At 44.2% G+C, this 18,593-nt stretch overlaps 1 protein-coding gene across 1 annotated transcript in view; it reads right to left on the bottom strand.

Moving 5' to 3' along the window:
* The window catches only part of LOC112229928 (syndecan-2-A), a 33,761-nt gene extending 18,714 nt beyond the window's left edge, over positions 1–15,047 (bottom strand). The window contains exon 1 of the mRNA XM_024396076.2: positions 14,549–15,047. Coding sequence (XP_024251844.1) covers positions 14,549–14,608 — 60 coding nt within the window. The 5' untranslated portion in view covers positions 14,609–15,047. The remainder of the gene's footprint in view (positions 1–14,548) is intronic.
* Positions 15,048–18,593: the final 3,546 nt, after the last annotated feature.

Raw genomic sequence — 18,593 nt, forward strand, 5'->3', positions numbered from 1 at the left:
TCTTCAGGGGGCAGCTCTGTGAGGGGAGGATGTTGCTTGTTCAACAGGGGTGGGGAGAAAGGTTGAAGGGGGACTTAGAAAAGTTTCAATCCTCAAGCAAACCACTGACCCTCTAATTGATATCGTCTGAAGTGGAAAAGTAGCGTGCCGTGTTCGCAAATTCACCCAATTGGCCGGTTCTGACTTGTCTGAATGACGTTGGAGACGCACTAGCGTTCATATCACACATCCCTGACTAACTCAGCAACACATTCCTTCTCACAAAGGAACGTTTCAGTAGAGCTTTGAACGGTCCTTCCTTTCACATTCCAGCTCGCCGAAAAGTAACACATTATCAGCGACAAGGCAATGACCGTTGGTCCTCAAACATCTCCAGTGAAACGAGCATGAGGACGAGAGTGGAAGAGCGGTTAACAAATGTGATCTTTAAAGGTTATATAGACTGAATTAGTCCTCCAGCCAGTTAATCATTGGCTCATATCACCTAAAGAGAGGTTGATGAGGGGAGAGAGAGAGAGAGAGAGAGAGCACAAAAGAGAAAGAATATGAGGAGACATTTGAACACACACACACATTTCCACAGGCGTCATCAGTTTCACCTTTAATTAATAGCCAGGCCAAACCTCTACTGATGCACTTTTGGCTAGAGGCACATTAAAGCAAGATGAGGCGCTTTCAATCTCAATCATGGGGAAAATGAGAAGGCCTGCCCCGCGGTCGGCTCTAGTCGCTCCCGCTGAAGAAAACGTGCACTTTCCCAAGAGCTCATTCCCCAAGTCTGAGTAACCTTCCCATGACTCATTGATCTTAATATAAAACAGATCGGATTTCCATTCCTGTAGTAAAATCCCTGGGGGCCCGGGTTGGGGGGGGGGATGTTTAATTTGCCTTCTGGCCTCAAAGACGTAGATTACACCTTTCTGACTTCTCCTGCAGCACATTAATATTGTCTTACTTAGCTTTGAGCCTACAGGTGGAAGAGAGGACTGCTTTTTCTGGTAAAATAAGGAAATTAATACTTTTGCTCCCAGGCAGGTATAATTGGCTCTTCGTCATGGGGGCCTGTACACATTAGGCAGAGTATACAGGATGGATATTGCAGGAAACAGGCCTTGGGTTCTGTTCAAAGCGCTCATCTCTTTGGCTTGATATGCAACACTCGAGCGCGATTGGGCTCTCCCTGAACACAGGCCACAGGCTCAGCTGGCCCACGTGTGGTCCAGATTCGGAGCGCCGTACCGTTCCGCCGGGAGCTGTCAACGACTGAAAGGCATTCCTGCCTGATGAAAAGCTATCGGAGGATGAATGCTGAGAGGACTTGCCAAGTCCTCTTCTCGGAGAGGGAAAACAGGTCTTCGCTTTTTCCTTATATCTTAATATGAGCCAGAGGGAGGGTATGGACGAGGATGGATACTTTTCACCAAAGATTCACTCCTGATTACTGCAATAAGAAGAGGGGTGTGTACTTTGACTGTGACACGAACAGCGACTGGACCAAATCCGCTCAACAGTATTCAGCTTTATATTCCAAGGACTCGATTCAAACTGTTCACATGAAAACAAGTTACGTAAAACAGGAGCTAACACCTGGGCCGCGGGGGGGGGACACACAGGGACACGCGCTCCCTCGCGTGTGCACTCCGATTTTTGTTCATGGGCCTTTACTGTACAAGGTTATTAAATTACCTCTGATCCATGCCACTGTTGCCATCGTGTCACAAGGCACTTCTCATTCACGCTTCAAACAGTCGGCGATCCCCTTCAGCGTGTCAGGATAAAGGCATGGCTTCAATCAGCATCGCTCAAAGCCTTTGTGTTCGGTTCCCCCCGGGTCTCTAAAAGAGCTATGGCATCCAGGGAGGGGGGGCGTGATGGATAAATTACCTGCTGGTTCAAAGTTGAATTGAATCCAGATTCTAAGCCTCGGCCAGAGTGGTGAAAAAAGTAGCTGTATGCGCCTTTGTCCGGCTTCCATCAAGGCTTTTAAACCCTTTCTTAACAGGAAACTCATGAGTTCTTCAGAGCCAGCTCATTAACCCCATGCAGCCAGGAAGGGCCGTGACATGAAAGAGCTTCTAGGAGCGATGGGTCAAAGGTGACCTGACCACAATGTCATATTGTCTTCCTCACAACATAAAGCAGAAGAGTGGCTCATTGGGGGGGGGGTAGTCAAGGCGCAATGGAGATTGCATGTGACTTTTGAGTTTTTTTGTCTTTTCGACTTTTTTTGTCTTTTTAATTGATAACATCCAATTTTATAGGCATGGACAGTTTTGTGTTGACGTAACAAGATTATTTTCCAAATGTATTTAGCATTCAGAGTTTAGCGTCGTTTCCAATCTTATTCCTTTCATTTACCGTAAGAAAACTTAAGAATGGACCGGTGGGATGTGGAAAAGTTCATGCTCTTTCACCCACACTCAAGCTCATTTACACATATGGCCTTTTCCCCACCCACTTATCTATTTGTGCCGAAAAAATTATGACCTGCCAAAGCTCTATCTCTCACTGCCACACTGCTGCAAATGGGCCTTTATCTGGAGAAATAAAAGCCATATGTATGAGGGAGGGTGGACGGGTGGGAGGGGCGATTTCACTGCTTCAGTGGCTGATCTACCTCAACCCTCACAGCGCAGCAATTGAATTCCCATCCAACCCTTCCCTTAAGAGGATTTGAGTTCAGGGGAGTCAGGGGGGGGACAGTACGAAGAGGGTGGGCTGCGAGGAATAGGGAGGGGGGGAAAAGGAGGTGGAGTTGCCATAGGGGTGATGACGCGAGTTCCTCTGAGAGCATGATGTTGACTATGATGCTGTGTTGACTATGAGGCTGACTATGATGTTGACTATGATGCTGACTATGATGTTGACTATGATGCTGACTATGATGTTGACTATGATACTGACTATGATGTTGACAATGATGTTGACAATGATGTTGACTATGATGTTGACTATGATGCTGACTATGATGTTGACTATGATGCTGACTATGATGCTGACTATGATGCTGACTATGATGTTGACAATGATGCTGACTATGATGCTGACTATGATGTTAACTATGATGCTGTGTTGATTATGATGCTGACTATGATGTTGACTATGATGTTGACTATGATGCTGACTATGATGTTGAAAATGATGCTGAATATGAGGTTGACTATGATGCTGACTGTGATGTTGAATATGATGCTGACTGTGATGTTGACTATGATGCTGACTGATGTTGATGATTACGCTGACTATGATGCTGTGTTGACTATGATGCTGACTATGATGTTGAAAATGATGCTGACTATGATGCTGACTATGATGCTGACTATGATGTTGACTATGATGCTGACTATGATGTTGACTATGATGCTGACTGTGATGTTGAATATGATGCTGACTGATGTTGACGATGACGCTGACTATGATGCTGTGTTGACTATGATGCTGACTGATGTTGCATATGATGTTGAATATGATGCTGACTATTATGTTGACTATGATGCTGACTATGATGCTGTGTTGACTATGATGTTGGCTATGATGCTGACTATGATGCTGACTATGATGCTGTGTTGACTATGATGCTGACTATGATGCTGACTATGAGGGGGAAGGGGAAAATAAATGGCGAGAGGTTGATGAAGGGAGCGAGGACACACAGTCAGTACCGGCAGAGGGAGGAGGCAAGAAGCAGGAGGACACACTAATGGTGTTACGGGAGGGACGGATGACTCAGAGCGAGGGCGTCAGGTGGTGATCTCTGATCACAGTATACAGGGCTAATACCAGCAGAGGACACAAACTGGCGCTGGCACAAAAAAATAACTGGAGCATCGACCCGGTCTCAGCACAACCTGCAAGAACAGTGATCCAGGACCAGGGGGGTTAGTAATTACCTGGTCGGGGTAGCCATGCCCCGTCGCTACATTCAGACACTGATCCAGAGACAGGTCTAAAGTTTCACACTGAGGCACCAGACCTCACCGCAAGCTACAAATGTTGACCGCACTATGAGGTAAGATGGGAAACAATAACAACCTTAAAGGCATGCTCAAGTCAAGCGGCAACTTATGAAGAGTGGGAAGCCAATATTAATGTAATAGCCGATTAATGAGGCATGATCCCAGCAAGGCCCTGGGAGCTGGGATAGTGGCCTTATGGGTTTGCACAGTCATAGACTACTCAACAGTGCATCATAGAGACATTAAAACATTGACCTAAACCTCCGATGGCCAGATGCTCGTAGAACAAAGCTGCTCTCTAATGCAACAGCTTTAAATATGTTTTGGTAACTCTGCGGTGCTGGGGACACACCTACTACCCTTTCACACAGTTACACAATTACTGGGTGGATTATCAGTTTAGGAAGTCACCCGGGGTATAGTGGCACATGCTGAAGATTAGCTGCTATAGCCAGCGTTCAGGGAGCGATTCACAGGAAGAGATCAAACACCACTCCACAGAGAGGAAGCCATTTGAATGTGTGTGTGACGCTTGACAGAGCACTACCGCTCCATCCGATTCGGTCTCCACGTTTGTTGAAACAAACTGCTCCACAACAAAAGGGAAATCATTTCCTCCCCGTGTTTTACATGTGCAACCCAGCTGCTGGGAGTCAACTGGAAAACAATGTAGCCGCAGTTAGTTCACAAAGCAAGGGGGTAAACGACTCACAAGGCTCTGGACAATATCATCGACACATTATGTAGACAACTTTTGTAAAGCAGCCACAATAGACCAGCCTTTTCCGGTCTCAGTTTATTATCAAATGACAAAAGGCCATAGGCGTAGAAGCTACCCTCGGACTATAAATATCAGGGCTTTTACAAAAAAACAGGTTGGCTTGGATTCTATGGCGCTTTTATGTGACTGTTCAAAGCAGCGCTTTAGCCCTGAGCTCATGTTTGAGAAAGATGAGGCAAAAGGTCTCATTCATATTCCATTCTGTGTAAATAATTGAGTTTGTGGCTACAGAAATAGGTCCTGTGCGAGTAACCACGGCTTGGCTTCGTTCTCAATCTTTAATGATTATGTGGCAGAAAGAGCATTTTCCCCCGTCAGGGCCCCTTGGAGAAGCCCACTTTATCAAGACATAAAACACACTTTTGAGACAAGAGACATACCCACGCACGCACGCACACACAGCCAGAACTTCCAAAAAGGACCATTTTGTCCTCCGTCGAGAACTACTGATAGTCATCGCTGACAAGACTGTGCGGCTAAAAACAGCTTTAATGTATCTGCCAAACCTCACTCTCGCTACGCAGCCCAATTACATCCCTCTGCTGTAATTCCTGAGGAATGTGCGGTTCGGAAGTCCGCCGTCTCGCTTTCCCTGAGTTCCTGAAACAACACAAGGTCATCCCGTGCTCCACCCTCTGTCTTACTGCCTCCATATGGACAGGCAGAAGGTGCTGAGGATACGGTAGAAGAAGCATTCCGATTGGTCCCAGAGACACACCGAGCGCCTGTATTCATTGGTTACCAGAAAGTTCAAACACAACATTAGAGCCTTTGAATGGGTCTCGGTAGCTGGTATGTGGAACAACTTTGAAATGCCGGTCCTCTAAGCAGGAACAGAAGATATGTAGAGCGCTGAAAAGCTGGAGAGCAGAGATTGTGGTGGTACACACCACACTAAAGGGGAGATGCTACTATACCCCACACAAGTACAGATGTCTTTAAAGTATTTGTACCCTAGACCCCAACAAAACCTGTCAAGATGCCTTATGTGGTCAATAACTCACACATAGTGATGGGAAGCCACACAAAAAAAGACAAAAGGGGAAGAGACTGCTTCAAAAGATGCTATGAACTCCAGAACATTCCCGAGGAGGTTCGGAAGACTGTAAATCTGTACGTAATGTCCAGGCCCGGGCACTGGCTGGTAGGGTAGGTCATGTCTGGTATTTTACTAAGCCTTGGTGTTGGATGCGTTCTGGGAGACAGCCACGAGGCTCTATTTTCTCTAGAGGATATCCTGGGTCTGGAGTCTGGGAAGTCGGCCATCATTCCAGCCGGCCAATGAATCACTTGATTAAACAAATTATTGTCATCAAGCCTCACGCCTCCGGGCTAACCGGTTTAAGCATAGCATGACAATGCCAAGATTAAAAAATAAATGACCTTTGGCCCAGTCAGGGATGGGAGAAAACGGAGATATGATATACACACTATCAAAGGTGACAGATTGGGAAAGTGGATTTTCAATGAGGTCACTGGGGGCCAGAATTTGAGGAAACGCCATCCACAAAAGTCTTGTTTTTTTTTGGAGTCTTTCCTTGAAATGTTCCACCCATTAAGACTTTGCCGTTGCCTCAAAAGGAGAGTGAGGACATTAGCGTGTCAGTGGCATTTACATTTAAAATCAAAATGGATTCCATCTCACACGGTTCTTCAACGGCTCCTCCCCCCGTTTAATAAAAGTGTCCTCGTTCTCTCTCTCGGTAACGGGAGCATTTCGGGACACTGGACATGGCTGGACACCTGAGTCAGAGATGGCACCATATCAGGTTTTGTTCAGCTCTATAAATTATACAAGTGTACCGTTTTTCATGCTTCTATTCCAGCCTGAACAATTTTCCGGTTTATCTACTGGACTATTTGGACAGTGTGTCTGCCACCACTGCCCTGGAGAATCAAACTAAAGCACATCTGAAAAGGGCCTTTCAGTCATGACAAGGGGACGCAGGAAGCTGTATACTTGCTTCTAAAAATGCCTAAGATTTAGGATAATAGAATGTAGCTATTTTACAAAACACAAAAAGGTTTAAAACATCTTTGTACAACTGAACCAAATCTGAATTGGCGGCATTTTTCCGGAGAGCAAGAGAGTAAAACATAGCTGTGCCTTGGAGGGCAATTATTAGTTTGAAAAACATTTCCCTACAGTACAGTGTACCTAGACAGAGAACTAAAGTACTTCCTGTTTTTGTCAAACTGTTCCTATGACGACCACAACTCTTTGCTGAATATTCATGACTGCTCCATTAAATTCAATGCTAATGAGTAGAAACGTTTACACATGACCTCAGCATTTGGATGAGAGGTGCTATTTCGAAAGCCTCTAACGAATCTTTACGGAAGTGCCTCAAAACCCTCTGGAATCTGTGGGATTTCTCATGAAAACAACATGAAATTACAGTGTTGCACTGAATCAAGTCAGGGTTTATAATGGAAACACCAGATATTAAAGTGCATTTTTCTGCTTGGCGGAGCACAGTACAGATTTCAATTAGGTGCTTTTTTAGAACCGATAAAACATGCTCGGAAATATGAGTGAGAACAGACGTGGGAAATGTGGCATGTTGTTTTCCAGCACAATCTTGGGAGCGGGATGGAAAAATTCAATTGAAGTCACAACTTCTTCATATATCCCCCATTTGTAGATAACACCCCACAGATGAAGCACATTCCCACTTGGATCCTTGTCTTTACAGGAGAACAGAGCCAATAGGGAGAAGGAGAGGTTTCACAGGCAGCAGATATACACAACAAGCTTGACCACAAACTATGAAACTCTGCACCAATAAGATTTCTGTAACTTAATGTGGTGGTCGTGTGCCCAAGTCCGAGCAAGGAGATGGAGAGTGTCGGTCAAAGTTTCTGTTTTTAATTAAGTGACATGAGAGTAACTCCGTGCCACATAAAATACAATGTGTACACCATCACTCTAACGACGTACGCTGAGAGTGATGGTGAAGCATGTTCAGGGAGTGAGTGTTTTAATAAATAAATGAAACCAACACGTAACACAAACAACGCACAAACATGACCCGGGAACAGAAACAATGACGACTGGGGAAGAAACAAAAGGTTTCTCCATCTGCAGGACGCCGACCAAGATGACGATCCTGGGGATCAGGAACGGACTGGTCACCTCTGCTAAGGCGCTGGAACCTGTCGATCCAGCTGAGGCGTGGGAGCATGGCGACCTAGAGCTCCGGAGAGAGCACACTTGACAGTACCCCGTCCCCGGTGCGTTCGGCTCCAGCTACAGGACCTGGGGATCTGGAGAGAACTGGTCGCCTCCGCTGAGGCGCAGAAACCTGACGTACCGGCTGAGGCGTGAGAGCCTGATGAGCTGGCTGAAATCTCCCGGTTGCTTCGGTCGAGGCACGGGAACCTGTTCACCCAGCTGAGGCATGGGAGCCTATCGAGCCAGCTGAGGCATGGGAGCCAATCGAGCCAGCTGAGGCATGGGAGCCTATCGAGCCCGCTGAGGCAGGGGAATCCGACAAACCGGCTGAGACCTCCCAGGTAGCTCTGGCTCCAACACCTGGACCCGACATCACCTCCAACACAAAAAAAACACTCCCTGATGCTTCCCTTTATTGAGTCGTCATTCTGTAACGATGTACGCTGAGAGTCGGGAAGCAAGTTCAGGGAGTGAGTGTTTTAATAAATACATGAAACCAACACGTAACACAAACAACGGACAGACATGACCCAGGAACAGGAACAATGACGACTGGGGAAGAAACAAAAGGGAGTGACATATAAAGGGCAGGTAATCAAGGAGGTGATGGAGTCCAGGTGAGTGTCATTGTGTGCAGATGCGTGTAACGATGGTGACAGGTGTGCGCCATAACGAGCAGCCTGGTGACCAAGAGGCCAGAGAGGGAGCACACACATGACAATCACATACAATTTTGAGGTTTCATCTGACCTCACTCAAAACAACGATCGAATGCGTTGCATGACAATAAGTCCAAATAGCGTTCCAAATATCAACGGGAGATAAGAGCATGCAATTGAATTTTTGGATCATTCATTTGTCATTTCATTGGAATGATTCAAAGCAGAAATGGCTTTTTTTGACCCAATACAATGGGTATTTCTCTTGGCAACTGAGACTTACTGGGGATAGTGTTAGGCAGATGTGGGATCATGTGCTCAGGCCAAACACTTGACTCTCATTACTGTCCTAACTAGCCTAATCCAGCGCCATCCTGCTCGGCACATAGGTCTGCTCCCCCACCCCCACCCCCAAGTCAGACATCCTCAAGCATTCCTAGCAGTAAAGCACCAGACAGAAGGAGCCCCCTTCGCCAAAAGGGAGAACAAATTCACACTCTCCTCTTCATTTAAAGTGTAACCAGGCTGCAGGCATGGTAGTACAGGAAGGAAGCAGACAGGTTAAACACGGGGTCTTTTCCCTGCTTTTCTTTTCTTCTTCACAACCACAGAACCTCCACCACAATCCTCTGAAGGAACTTTTCATTTGCTAGGCGAATTAAGGGGTGAGAGAGAGAGAGAGAGAGAGAGAGAGAGAGAGAGAGAGAGAGAGAGAGAGAGAGAGAGAGAGAGAGAGAGAGAGAGATGGGCTGCTTTATAAACAGTTACTGTTTTCAACAAAAACTTGACATCCACGTTAAGAAAGGTGGGGAGTCACTAGTTTGTCAAATTGTGGCTCCTTACTGTCTACACATGCACAGTGGCAGGGGCCACCGTCCATGTGCTGCCTCTCCCTAATGTGTTTCCCCAAGCCTAGAAGGCTGGACTTTGTCTTTAATAAAGACAAACTAATACACACACACACACACAACCTCAGCCTCATGAAAAATCCCTTCCAAAAAGTCAAGAGAAGAGAGGGGGTGGGGGGGGTTCCTTTCAAACAAACGCACACACGTCCTGCAGATGTCCGCGAGGCGTACACAAACACTCCCTTCTCGAGTGTCAACAAAGCAGAGTGTTGGTGCTGCATCTCTCATCTTAAAAAAACAACAACATTCTTTTCAGCTGTCTCAATATGGAATAATAATGCAACTGTTCTCAGGGAAACTTAAGACGCAGCGGTAATGACAAGCAGCGTCTTAGCCTTGGGGGTGGGGTCGACAAAGCAGGGCTGCGTGCGTGGCTGATGACAAAAGAAGAGCGCATGGGGACAGATGCTTTCCTTCAGAGGCCCAAGGAGCCCGGGCCTGCAGAGTCCATTAGAGATTGCGTAACGCTTGGCAGATAGGGAGATTGAAAATGCTAACTTTGAACGGTAACACCCCTCACCCCATTTGACCTAAAATCATGAAATTAGGTACATAGGTCCCTCTCCTTACAAGGAACAAATGTCTCAGGGACCCATAAGGTCAGCCGTGATGGATTTTCCGCCATTTAGAATTTTGGGCTAAACTTATAAAACGCTACTCTTCTGGCAACGAATGACCGATCTGCATGAAACTTGAAGTTTGGCATCTATAGACAAAAGGTCTCTCAATGCAATATTTTTCCAACTAGTACCTAAAACCACAGGGCCCCTATTGACCAATAAACATTCACGTGGGGTTGGTCTGGCACATAAATGCATATAAATCAGTCAAGGATACTCATATTGTAACAACACAGTTGCAAACACTATAACTGGCGCTATAGGGGACAAAATGTGATGACATTTGGCTCACATGCTCAGGGATATGAGTCGAGCTAACCCACGCGATATCACAGACACCGCTGGCCTGATTTTGACAAAACTTGGGTGAATTAGGAGTCTTGCCATAGAGATCTGGCATTTACAAAATTACACTGATTGGCCCAACGGGGGCGCTGCATCATTTGTGGGGGGCGACATGTTTACTGTTCATTCTTGTTTGTTCAATATTTCTTAAATGATAGATGATGCACTTTTTTTTTTTTTTACAAAAGGAGGATGGGATAAAGCCCTCTTATAGTCACTTTAAAAGAGACTGCGAGTCGGGTTCTAAAACTGCGCAGAGTCGGGGTGTACAGCTATTCAGGTTAGAACATTCAGAGAAGTTGCAAGAATCTACAGGTATATCAATAAAGTTGGTTGAAAATTGTATACCGTATCTAGAGGAATAGGAAATGGAAAAAGGCTTGGCATCGGTGGTTCTGGGCCTGCTAGTGAACGCAGTTTGTGTATTGATGTTGCTATTGTCTTCTTTAATACAGAAGCCAAAGACAGCCTCAGGTGTGGAGCTTGGCAGGAGTGTGGGGTGATCCAGCGGTCAGCTAGCAACCTGTGCTACTCGGGCACAACATTACTTCAAATCAGTGAACACAGAACAAATGAGGTGCTGTGTAGTTCTACCCATGGATGCATCTCCCCTGACTTCCTTGTTTTACGTTCCAGTGTTATTTAAGGGCACGGGATCATAAAGCATACAATGCACATCTATAAGCACATCATAAACATTGCTTTGTTGCTACATAGCATTATTGCAACTTAATGCAAGTATGCATGCATTTATGGTGTGCTTATAGATGTGTAAATCCTTATGATATACAGTTTGTAAACAATCACATATTTTGTTATATACAAAGTGTATAGATAACCTCAAAAGTGGAATGGAATTTTTGTGTTTTTCCCCACATTCATTGGTCAATTCCATTTGTTGAGTTATTCCTTTGAGTTCCTGCATCAGACACTGAGACAGTGCTCACATAAATCATCCATTTGAAAGGAGGTGAACACCCACGCTTCCCACCAATACCTGACAAAAATTGACATGCTCCCACATCTGGCAACTAGCGGGAACCCAAAACATAGCTAGGGCCCAACCTTCTTCGCATCCGGGTTACAGGAAATAAAGACTGGGAGAAAAAAAATCCCAGCGGGCATTATAAATCACCTTCGACTACGGCTCTGTCCAAATTGACCCACTATTCCCTATACGTAGTGCACTACTTTTGATGAGGGCCCATGGATCTCTGGTTGAAAGTAGTGCACTATACACAGAATAGGTTGCCATTTAGTCCCATGTTGCTCAGTTGGTAGAGCATGGCACTTGCAACGCCAGGGTTGTGGGTTCAATTCCTGCGTGGGACCAGTATGAAAATGTATGCACTCACGACTGTATGTTGCTCTGGATAAGAGCATCTGCTAAAGGACAAAAATGTTAATGTAAATAGACAATTTGGGATGAAGACCCCAACTGAAATGTCTTATCTGAAGGGTACAGTAATAACTGTGCTTGAAGGAGTGTGGTAATTAACTGCAGGTTGGCCTTTTTTGTTATGAATCTTGCCCTGTAGGCAGCTCTGTAGAGTAGCTGGCACAGTCACAAAGTCACAAAGTTAAACATAACCCTAACCTTAACCACACTGCTAACCCTGATGCCTAACCTTGAATTAAGACCAAAAAGCTAATTTCCCCACAGGAATTTAAACAATAGAGCCAATTTTGACTTTGCAGCTGGTACATCTAGCGGAATTCGCTCAGTTCTGCCTCCAGGGCAAGATTCATGACAATAAACGTCAACCTTATAATTAACACATAGATTTGCCTGGTGGTTATCAGCCAAACCACTTGATTGCCATGTCAACAGGGGTGCCAACATTGAGAATCAATGTCACGCGTCGAGTTTCATTGAGGCGGATATACGCCTCTCACTGCTGCAGGGTACACACAGATAGAGAGAAGCGATAGATTGATAGGGGGAGGGAGAAGGAGGGGGTTTATGATAGTCAAACATACATGGTGCTGTTGCAATGTATGTGTGTCGTTGCCATGCCCACAAAGCCATGGATCATACCTTGGTAGGCTACAGCCCAAAGGACCAAGGGGTCAAAGAAAATGACAGGTTGAGGGGCTCTCTTCACAACTGCCTGATGACAATGTACTTCAAAACAACAAAAATACAAAGTAACATGGCCACTTTGGTGTTTTTGTGAGCTTTGACTTTCTCTCCAATAGTATCCAATGGAGGGAGACCCTATGAGTCAAGCAGACACAAGGGCTTCTGGATCTGAGGCTCATCTGTTAAAAACATGCCCTCTGGGGGTGACTTCATGCAAAACAATGACTCGTTAAAAAACACTGCTGGCTGAATCAGCTAATTGGACAACCATTCCGAGAGGAACGGAGCCAAGTGACAAGACCTGTAAAGCCACAGAGAAAGCAGTGGGACACTTTGAATAAGAGTTCAGTTATAGCACCAAATACACGAAAGACACAAATGCTCAATTATATTTTTCCAAGTCCATTCCAGCATTCTAGACAATTTGTGGGATAATCAGTGGGCCCCAATTATATTACCAAACATGAGGATATAGAAACAGCATGATCACATAATAGTAAGTTTGGATATCTATAATAAAACAAATTCCATACATGTCTCTAATATGTTTGGCTCTAATGCTGACTTTCCACTGTAACACCAGTGTTACACTTAAGCAATAAGGCCCAAGGGGGTGTGGTCTAAGGCCAACATACTAAGTCTAAGGGCTGTTTTGGGCACGACGCAACGCCGAGTGCCTGGATTACAGCCCTTGGCCATGGTATATTGGTCATATACCACAAACCCCCGAGGGGCCTTATTGCTAACGTAATCTGGTTACTAACGTAATTAGAAGAGTAAAAATACATATTTTGTCATACCCGTGGTACCAAGGCTTTAAGCCAATCAATATTCAGGGGCTCGAACCCCCCCGGTTTATAACAGTGTATAACACCCTTATGTTGCAATAGGGAAATTGTGTTTTGAGGACTAGTGTAGGGCAGCATCAACAGCATCGGCGTCATCAAAACAGTACGTCTTGTGTGAGGTGTTAAAGTTCACAGTTAGCTACTGTTATCTAAATGCCAGCTGAAAAGTACCAGTGGCCTGGCTTTGGCCCCACGCCGGAGCCATGGTCCAATGAGACACGGATAGAGCCCGTGTAGACGGGAACAGACAAGTCTGAGCCTTTTGGGTAATACACTAGGTAAACAACCTATTGTTACACTGCCATAAACAACTTATTTAGCTCTCACTAAAGTATTTGTGAGCATTACAGTAGCTTATTGGGTTGCCTGGAGTTGTGTCTCACTCTGATAACCAAAACGGTCAACTGAGCTGGGCACATAACGGAACATAACGTAGCATAAGGATGTATATAACTAGGTTATACTTTCCTGGTTTAGTGTTTGATTAGCCTAGGCACGTTTACGCAGCCAAAATGATTTTTGGAAAGGCTGCATGCAGCAATAGCGTTTATTTGCATTTCACAATAATAACCTATGAATTGGCCATTACATCTAAACGACAAAAAGCTTCGTAAATGGAACCAGGCTGGGTTTTATGAACTCCAAAGGCCAACTGATAACAGGTACCGTTAGCTTATAATAAGCAGTGATTTGTAAAAAATAAAATAAAAATGATTCTTGTCATTTCCATCCAGAAAGGTTTCCTCTATTTTTGACGAGCAACCTGCCACGTACGTAGAAATTATAGTTTCGGGAAGATGTTCAAATACAGAAATTAAACTAGACAAAATTAAAAAAAAAAAAAGAATTAAAAAAAGAAGAAGATATATCTCTTCAAAGCAAACTCTGAACGTTGAAACATAGACAAACTTGACCGGTCAAAAAAAAATGTAACATTGACTACAGTTCAAGAAATAGCTCTGTCCGGAATTAAATTCACATTGCTCCTAAATTGTAATATGACCGGCTACAATGTGGCACATTCAGGGCAACAATGGGCTACAGTCACAATTACTTCAAGTGCGTTACGGTATAACCTACAAGTGTGAGTGGTCCCAGATTCAACGTTGTTTCCCCCCCATTCTAACGTTACCCTCAAGCAAATCGATATGGTTCACTTTTTTTTTAACTTACCCTTTCCCCCGAGAGAAAGGCCGTCATGCCGAGGGTCAAAATTATCCAAATGTCCCTCATTATTCCTTCAGTGAAATGTGTAGATACAGCCAAAATACCAAATCGTCTTCCTTCTCTCCCTTCCCTCTTCTGTTTGCGACTATCCCCCTCTCCCCTTGCACCCTCGCTCCGGTCCTTCGCGTTTCTCTCACTCTAGAGTGGAACACCGGATACGTGTTGCGTTTTCTTATTCCGCCACGCACTTTTTCCCTACCAAAATATATATATATTTGGGTAATACACTAGGTGAGTCAAATTTCTGCGTAGGACATTTGACTTGGTTGTTTCACAGTTGAATCCGGACTTCTATTCACTTATAGTACAGTTCCGTTAAACTCGCTACGATTCGGCCATTTCACACTTCACAGAAAGTCAACAGTATGCAGAGAGAGAGAGTCGGGAAGAAAACACAAGGACAGATAGTGCAATGATTGACAGTTACTCCGACCATATGGGTGCATCGTTCAAGCATTGCCTATCTGTATATCACTACAACGCACTGCCATCAAATGAAATGTCCTATTGGTTGCATCTAGATGTACTTTATCGACGTTTCTGTCATTTAGCAGGCGCGCTTATCCAGCGAGACTTTCAGTAGTGAGCGCATATTCTTTTAAGTACAAATCCCAAATGGGTATCGAACCCACAACTATAGCGTTGCAAGCACCAAGTTCTATCAACTGAGATACACGGGGACATGATATACATAGAATATCACTTAATAGCTCACATAATGATAAAATATTGTTTAATGTTCCAGAAAAGTACAGTTACCATTAGTCAACTATAATATAATGTATCATCTTAAATTGTGGGTTATAATTATCTGCATCTTTTAAATCACTGCAGTCATGTCGTCAGGCCTTATCGTTCCCCTTTAACAAAGTATTACTTTACTGAAATGACTGTGACAGCTTGAAATTATAATTGTGCTACTAACTGTTTTTCCTGATGGCCTCGATAGTCCAGTAGAGAATCATTTTAAGAAATGTTCCAGTCTTGTCCATTTCTATAGTTAATTTCCATGCAAAGTCTCCCCCTGCTGGTATAACTCACTCCTAAAGAGACATGAAACGGGATCCAGTTTCAGTAGGCCTACGGTATGAATCATACAATCATATCAAGCATAAATGACACTATTTGAATCTTGAATGAGAACTTTGTTTCATTTGTTTGACATTCTCATACTGTGAATGGCAAACATGGCTTCTAACTTACAAGAAACCATGCATTTATACTTTGTATCAGACTATATGCTTGTATATTGCCTTTCTCGCACAAATCAAATCCAATTTGATTTGTCACGTGTGCAGAATACAACGGGTGTAGATTTTACAGTGAAATGTTTGCTTACGAGTCCTTCCCAACGAGTAAAACTTGTTTGTATAAAAATAGTAACCCGAGGAATAAAATACACAAGAATAAAGCTATATACAGGGGTTGTTTAACATGATTTTTTGAATGACTACCTCATCTCTGTACCCCACACATACAGATAATTGTAAGGTCCCTCAGTCGAGCAGTGAATTTCAAACACAGATTCAACCACAAAGACCAATGCCTCGCAAAGAAGAGCACCTATTGGTAGATGGGCAAAAAATAAAACAAGCAGACAATAAATATCCTTTTGAACACGGTGAAGTTATTAATTACACATTGGGTGGTATATCAATACACCCAGTCACTACAAAGATACAGGCGTCCTTCCTAACTCAGTTGCCAGAGAGGAAGGAAACCGCTCAGGGATTTCACCATGAGGCCAATGTTGACTTTCAAACTGTTAATGGCTGTGATAGGAGAAAAAATGAGGATGGCTCAAAAACATTGTAGTTTCTCCACAATGCTAACCTAATTGACAAAGTGAAAAGAAGGAAGCCTGTACAGAAACCAATATTCCAAAACATGCATCCTTTTTGCAAAAAGGCACTAAAGAAATACTGCAAAAAATGTGGCAAAGCAATTCCCTTTTTGTCCTGAATACTAAATGATTGATTGTTCAGGGAAGAGTACCACTCTCCATATTTTCAAGTATAGTGGTGGCTGCATCATGTTATGGGTATGCTTGTAATTGTTAAGGACTGGAGAGTTTTTCAGGATTAAAAAGTTAGTGACTGGAGCTAAGCACAGGCAAAATCCTAGAAGAAAACCTGGTTCAGTCTGCTTTCCATCAGACACTAGGAAATGAATTCACATTTCAGCAGGACAATAACATAAAACACAAGGCCAAATCTACACTGGAGTTGCTTACCAAGAAGACAGGGAATGTTCCTGAGTGGCCGGGTTATAGTTTTGACTTAAATCTGCTTGAACATCTATGGCAAGACCTGAAAATGGTTGTCTAGCAATGATCAACAACCAATTTGTCAGCACTTGAAGAATTTTAGAAAGAATAATGGTCAAATGTTACACAATCCAGATGTGGAAAACTCTTAGAGAGTTATCCAGAAAGAATCACAGTAGTAATCACTGCCAAAGGGGATTCTTACCGAATCAAGATGTATTAATGTTTACGTTTTCATAAATGTTTTACCCACTTTGACATTAACAGAGTATTTTGTGCAGATCGTTGACAAAATACATGACAATTAAATCCATTTAAATCACACTTTGTAACACAACAAAATGAGGAAGAAGTCAAAGGGGTGGGAATACTTTCTGAGGGCACTGGATTCAGTCTTGTTAGTGTGCATAGAGTCAATGCAAGATAGGGTCCATGCAGATAGTCTGTGTAACCTTTTAATTAAAATCTTTAGCAGCCTTATGGCTTGGGGGTAGAAACCGTCTTGGAGCCTGTTGGTCTGAGAGCCAATGCTCCTCTGTACCGTTTGCCGGATAGCAGCATAGTGAACAGTCTGTGGCTTGCTGGCTGAGGTATTTGGCCATTTTTCGGGCCTTCCTCTGACACTGTCGGATATCGAGGTCCTGGATGGCAGGGAGCTCAGCCCCAGTGATGTTCTGGACTGTCCGAACCACCCTCTGTATCGATTTGCAGTCGAGGGTGGTGCATTTGCCATACCAAGTGGTGATGCAGCCAGTCAAGATGCTCTTGATGGTGCAGCTGTAGAGCTCTTTGAGGATCTGAGGGCCCATGCCAAATCTTTGCAGCCGTCTGAGGGAGTAGAGGTGCGGTCTTGCCCTCTTCATGACTGTGCAGGTGTGTGTGGACCATGTTAAGTCCTGAGTGATGTGGACGTCTCTGACCTCCTCCCAGTAGGCTGTCTCATCGCCTTCGGTGATCAGGCCTACCACCGTCATGTTGTCAGCAAACTTGATGATGGTGTTGGGAGTCGTGCGTGGCCACACAGTCGTGGATGAACAGGGAGTACAGAAGGGGAGAGGCAGTGTGAAGAGCAAAAGAGATTGCGTCATCTGTGGAGGCGGTATGTGAAATGGAGTGGGTCCAGGGATGATGGTGTTCATTTTTATTTTACCTTTATTTAACTAGGCAAGTCAGTTAAGAACAAATTCTTATTTTCAATGACAGCCTAGGAACAGTGGGTTAACTGCCTGTTCAGGGGCAGAACAACAGCTTTGTACCTTGTCAGCTCGGGGATTTGAACTTGCAACCTTTCGGATACTAGTCCAACACTCTAACCACTAGGCTACCCTGTGTGTCATGACCAGCCTTTCAAAGCATTTAGGCAGGTTACCTTGGAATTCTTGGGAACAGGGACAATGGTGGTCAGATTGAAACATGTTGGGATTACCGTCTGGGACAACAGAAGCCTTGTCACCTTGCTGCCAGACTTTTCTCTCAGCTCAGTCTCACTATCGGTTGAGAAAGGACACCGGCAAACTTCTGAGGAGGATTTCTACATAGCACTGTTTAAATTAGGAGTACAATAGACCTATACCCTTTCGTAGTCAGCACTGTATAACCCTCAACTTTATGAAACACAGTTTTCCTCTTTCCTAATCACGAGCAGGGTGCTCTGCTTTTGGTCGTCTGTCGTCAAACAGAAATCCCTTTACATCCCCTGTCATTGTTGAATATGGATTGTAATTA

Source organism: Oncorhynchus tshawytscha, linkage group LG31, assembly GCF_018296145.1.
Source record: "Oncorhynchus tshawytscha isolate Ot180627B linkage group LG31, Otsh_v2.0, whole genome shotgun sequence".
In the NCBI taxonomy this organism is placed as follows: Eukaryota; Metazoa; Chordata; class Actinopteri; order Salmoniformes; family Salmonidae; genus Oncorhynchus; species Oncorhynchus tshawytscha.